At 31.1% G+C, this 6,124-nt stretch overlaps 1 protein-coding gene across 1 annotated transcript; it reads left to right on the top strand.

Annotated features, from left to right (window-relative positions):
- Positions 1-4,057: 4,057 nt before the first annotated feature.
- Positions 4,058-5,907, top strand: LOC145071179 (pentatricopeptide repeat-containing protein At5g06540-like). The gene has a single exon (XM_079018099.1). It carries the CDS (start codon positions 4,151-4,153, stop codon positions 5,510-5,512), a length of 1,362 nt encoding a protein of 453 aa, XP_078874225.1. The 5' UTR covers positions 4,058-4,150; the 3' UTR covers positions 5,513-5,907.
- The last annotated feature ends 217 nt before the right edge of the window (positions 5,908-6,124 follow it).

Below are 6,124 nucleotides of genomic sequence, written 5' to 3' on the forward strand. Positions count from 1 at the left end.
CATTTAGTGGTTCAATGGATTTAATTTTCTCATTTTCAATTATTTTTCAAACCAAATATATATTTAATCATATTTTTTTTATAAATTTTGTATTTGATTTATATATTTTTTAATTAAACCATAAATAATATTAACCTTATTTTTAAGTATTATATTATTGAATGTATCATATTTTAGTTATTGTATTTTTTTTCAAATAAATAAATCAAATCAAATGTTTAAAACTAAAAATCTATTGAAAAAGAAATATATTCATTACCAATCTGATAAATATTACTTTCGATAAAATATTACATTAATTGAAATATTAAACATTAATTTTGATTGTCATGCAAAAAAATATATGCTCCATTAATGTATTTTTAAGTAATGCACTTTTTTTTTAACTATTACATCTTTTATTTTTAAACTTATAATTATGTTTAAAAATAGAATGATGATTATACAAAAATATTAAATTTTATAGGGTTTAATGGATTATGATGTTAAAAGTATTGTTAAATAAAAAATGAATATTGATATGTCAATGATGTGACAATCTATTGAACTTGTTAGGCTAAGATAGAGGTGACAACCGTGTGGTATCGGGTTCGTGTCGTTTCGATATACTAAACGGGTTGAAAGTGTTTGACCCTAACTCGACCCATTTAATTAACGTGTTGTGTCGTGTCAACTCGTTTATTTCGTGTCGGGGTTCGTGTTAGGGGCATACCTTGAAATATGTCAAGTCATGTGAGGTTAAAAAATTTAGCATGTTGAAAGAGTAGGAGTTGGGTAGACGGAAAGGAAAAAATATAGTTTAGAGGCGGAATAGATGAAGTTATAGCAAATTTAGATGACAAAAATTGAAAGAGTAGGAGTTGGAAAGTCGAAAGATAAAATTGTGAAGATGAGAGAGTAGTTAAAGGGAATGTGTAGTTTGGGAGAATGGAAAAACTGAAACTAAAAACGACTCAATCCGAAGGTTTTCTTTTACTTATTGTTTTGATTTTATATCTTTCATTTTATTTAAAGAATTCAAAAAACTTGCATATAAATAAACCAATCATATTCGAATTGAAATTCTCAACCCTAACCTTGTCCGTTTAATTTAAGTGTCGTGTTGTGTCAACCCGCTTATTTAAACGAGTTGAAATATCTTACCCAAATCCGTTTATTCTGTGTCAAGTTCATGACGGGTTTCGTGTCGTGTTAATTTTGTCACCTCTAGGCTAAAGGGAGTGGTCACCACCAACCCATTCAAAAAATATTGTCAGCTCAGTACCACATCAGCTCCATTACAAGCTTAATACCAAACCACTAGTCTTTGGAAATGACTATCACTCCATATTATTTATTTATTTACTTATTTTGATATTATATTAAATAAAAAATAATTAAAACACAAAGCTTAGCCAATCACATGCGAAAAACGGTAAAAAAATAAAATAAGAGCTTAACCAATTACATGTGTCGTCTTCGTAGATTTCCATGGCCACTCTACAACCAAGCCACCGGACACTGAGGTGGTGTTCATACGTGACTTGCCCGTCCACTTCAGCTCTTACGCGACTTTTTGACACTCACTCCAGATAGTCTTAGAGTTAAATGGATTGTGAATAACTAAGAATGTCCGTCATATCCTCCCTAATAAATAAAAAACTTTTTGCCACATGTCCTCTTCTCCTTCATTTGGATACATGTCATTTTCTAGAATTTTTGAATTTTCTATTTTCCACTTGTCATTTTATTAAATTAAAATTTCTCATTTAATATGTAAAGTAATATATATGGAATATATTTATTAAAAATGAGTTATATATATAATGTATTCAATACATTAAAACCTCATTAATTTTAATAATTCAATTTTTTTTTTTCTTATAAATTCAAAATTTTCAAATTGTTAACATTTTATATTTATTTTTTCTAAATAAACTCATGTAATACATGGGTGTCACATCTAGTGTGTGTGTGTGTATATATATATATATATATATATATATATATATATATATATATATATATATATATATATATGCTTATGTTATTTTGTTTTTACTAAGTATTTGTATGCCTATGAAATTGATTTTGAGCCAATCATTTGAGGTAATTTAAGAAAGGGTTTTATATTTATTAACTAATTAAAAATAATCAATTTAATCACACAAATTTCAGCACAAGGGTATTTTAGACAGTGAACTGTATTTAAAAAAGGAAATTTTCGGAAATTTAGGGATAATTAATTCTCCTACTTTTAAAAAACTAATTTTTTAAAAGTAATTTAATATTAATTCTAACGTATTTTTTTATAATAACTAAATTTATTCTGTCAGAATGACATTTGGTTAGAATGTTATATTCTACTAGAATATCAGATCATATCATTTTCAAACGAAATAACAACATTTTTTGATTGGATGAACTTTCTAAGATTAACAAATTTTTTGATACAAGTTAAATTTTTGTCATCACATTCTTAAAAAATAAAAATCTTAATATATTATTCTATCATAATGAAACACTCACTAATAACAAAACAAACACAATTTGTAGATTATTCTAACTGAATATTCTACCAGAATATACTATAACATGTAGTTTTATAATTATATTTTACATTATTCTGCCAATGCTTTCTTTTGTAAAGATCATTGACCATTGTTTATATTCATCCACATGCCATCATCCAACCTTCAAGCACTTGATCATCTTGTTCTTTTCACGCATTCTTTGATATTAACTTCCTTAAAATCGAGCATTCTATGATAAAAACTATCATAAAATCGAATATGTAAGAGTAACATTCTATACATTCACCATGAGCATTCCTAAGTCTTTGTCTTGTATGAACAATATTTGATCCATCTTGGAGGCATTCTAAAAGAATAACATGTATTATGGGTTAGTATTACCCGCTAAGCAACTATACTTGTTGTTAACAAACATTTTCAAAGACATTCTTACATAATGCATTTATATAAATAAATTATGACAGAATACAAACATTACTTATTTAATAGAAACGATATAATAGAGAATGATAACATATTCTACCAATTTTTTTTTTTTAATTTTCCTATCTTACAATGTTTTTAACTTTTCCTATCTTGACAAATAATAAGATTGAAATCGAATTCTAATAGAATAATAGGCATCTTGAGAGTTTTGACAGAATACATACAACATTGCCAGATTCTCTTTCAAACATTTTTACAAACACCTTTTGTGCAACATATATAAATAATAGAGAATCAAAAGCTCAATGTATAAAAAAAACAAATATCCTCGTTGTTCTTTATTGAGCAACAATCTGTTGCGAATTTAAGAATATTTATCCACATCAAGAGAAAAAAGGGGTCTGGAAATGCTAACTGTGATCTCGATTGGATGCAATGATATATTCGACTCCATTGTTTCCATTAGCAATTTAGCACATCCTAATTACATTTTCAACGGGGGTAAACCTAAATAAAATAATGTTGATCGAAAGCAAATCATAAGAATCGGGAGGGAGATAGCTTTTCACATAAATTATCAAAGAAAATGAAACTCAAATAAGAGGATTACATACATAATAGAGAAAAGGTGAAAATTACAGAGTATTTATGTGGCTATCGGCTAAATGGTGGAATAGATAAGGTTTTGATCGAGTTTGAAGCTGGATTAGGTAGATTACACAAAGGTATTACCAAACGGAAGAACCCTAATTCAATGTGTGTAGAGAGTTTGGTCGATGTTAGTAAGATATATTCCACAAAGGTATTACCAGATAGAAAGAAAAATTGTTTTAGGGTTTGCTTTGGACCGAGAACTTCGCCGGAAGAATCGAATTGACAGTGAATGAAGATGGGGATCGTCGACAATAAGGAGATGATGGGAGGTGGTTCTTCCTCCTTTTATTTTGGTGATTTTAAAATCAAATCTCTCATTTATCTAAATTACCATAATTTTATAGTCATGATTTATTAATTTATCCTTATTAATTTATTTAATGATTAAATTATTATTAAATTTTATTGGTGTATAAATACAAACAATAAAACATTTGAACCGCATCTTATTGACTAACTCTCAATATGTAGTTTTTTTAAATTCAACAGATGAACAGAAGATTTTGGTTGATGGATTTTGCCTTGTATGCTTCACCTTCTTTCCGTCATCCGCACAGATGAACAGAATCATCCATCTACTGAAAAACTGTACTTCCGCCTCTCACATCGACCAGATCCAAGCTCAGCTCATCCACCACCATCGCCACCTATATCTCAACATTACCGTAGCCCACTACTTCATCACTGCCTGCAAATCCTTTTCCCTCTTAACCTCAGCTTACCTCCTTTACACTCGTCACCTCGACTTCAAACCCCACGTCCGCATATGCAACACCCTCATGAAAGCATTAACGCCTCATGCTTCAATATCATTCTACGCCCACATGAACCGCAACTCCATTTTTCCCAACAACTACACCTTCCCTCTTGTCCTTAAATCCCTCTCCGACCTTAAAGACACCTTAAGAGGTCAAGCAGTTCATACACATATCATTAAACTGGGTCATCTTAATGACATTTACGTTGAAAATTCATTGATGAGTCTGTATTCGTCAGGTGGGGAAATGGGGCTGTGTCGCCAGGTGTTCGATGAAATGTCTCAAAGAGATGTGGTCTCCTGGACGGTTATGCTTACCGGATATAGACAATGTGGGAAGCTTAATGATGCATTATTGACATTTAACCAAATGCATTATGCAGGTGTGGCGCCTAATCAGGTGACCATGGTTAATGCGTTAGCAACATGTGCGAGTTGTGGTGCTATTGACATGGGTGTTTGGATACACGAGTTTATAAAGAGGAACTCGTGGGAACTTGATGTGATCTTGGGGACTTCATTGGTCAACATGTATGGAAAATGCGGTAGGATTGAAGATGCTATAGATGTTTTTCTTAGCATGGAACAGAAGAACGTGTTCACTTGGAATTCCTTTCTCAAGGGTTTAGCCATGACAAAACATGTTGAAGAGGTGTTGTGGTGGTTTTCAAGAATGGAACAAGAAGAGGGTATCAAGCCTGATGAAGTGACTATGGTTGTGGTACTATCTGCTTGTGCTCATTCTGGATTAGTAGAAAAGGGGAGAGAAATCTTTTCTTCATTATTTAACAGGAAATACGGGTTTCTTCCAAATGCCAAGCATTATGCTTGTTTGGTTGATCTTTTAGCACGTTCGGGTTCTTTAAAAGAGGCCATGGAAATCATCAAGGAAATGCCATTTGAGCCTAGTAAAAGTGTATGGGGATCTCTTTTTGCTGGGTGTAGAGCTCATGGGGACTTGGAAATGAGCGAGCTTGCAGCTTGGAAACTTATAAAACTTGCACCAAATGACCATACTTGCTATGTTGAATTGTGTAGTCTGTACACTGATATGGGAAAGTGGAGTGAATTGGAAAGAGTTCAATCATTGATGAGGGCAAACGGGCTTAAGAATGATTCAGGAGTTGCTCCCTTGGAACCCAAATACATGATTACTTATTAGTTATTAGAGATGATTACTCATTGATGGGGGCAAATGGGCTTAAGAAGGTGGTGTTTGTTTTTTGAGCTAATAGAGATGAAACTCGACTTAATCTACTAAGCTATACATGAGTGTTTTTTTTACTTAATGTAGAAAAAAACGAAAGTGTCCTAACCTTTTACAAATTTGCCAATCATTTTTCTTTTTTTTTTCTTCCATTGTGGTCTATCTTTTTCTTAAATAGTTTTAAGGGAAAATGACACGCTTAATTTTTTTTTTCTTTTCGGTTTTACCTGCCGGTTACCATGCCACGTGGTAGCCACGTTGGCTGGCTGCTGACTATGTATCTTGGTTGATGTAAAGCCACGCCAACGCACCAAAATGAAAGGAAACGAGAACTCATGATTTTGTAATTAGTAACATCCGTTTTGCATATGTTAGTACACTTTGATACGTATTTAATGTATCTTTCAGTAATACTTATTTTTTTCGTATTATTCAAGTATTAAATACATATTTTTGGGTATTATAATGTATAAACATATTTTTAAATGTAAAAACTCACATTTAACATGTTTTTTTTATGTATTTTAACCGTATTTTGATTTTTATATAAAAATGTGTATTTTGTAC

This window comes from Lactuca serriola, chromosome 8 (assembly GCF_051521515.1).
Source record: "Lactuca serriola cultivar US96UC23 chromosome 8, Lser_US96UC23_V15, whole genome shotgun sequence".
Classification (NCBI taxonomy): Eukaryota; Viridiplantae; Streptophyta; class Magnoliopsida; order Asterales; family Asteraceae; genus Lactuca; species Lactuca serriola.

Bases quoted from the DNA above. Each gene is read 5' to 3' on its own strand.
- LOC145071179 (XM_079018099.1), top strand. From the start codon at position 4,151: ATGAACAGAATCATCCATCTACTGAAAAACTGTACTTCCGCCTCTCAC.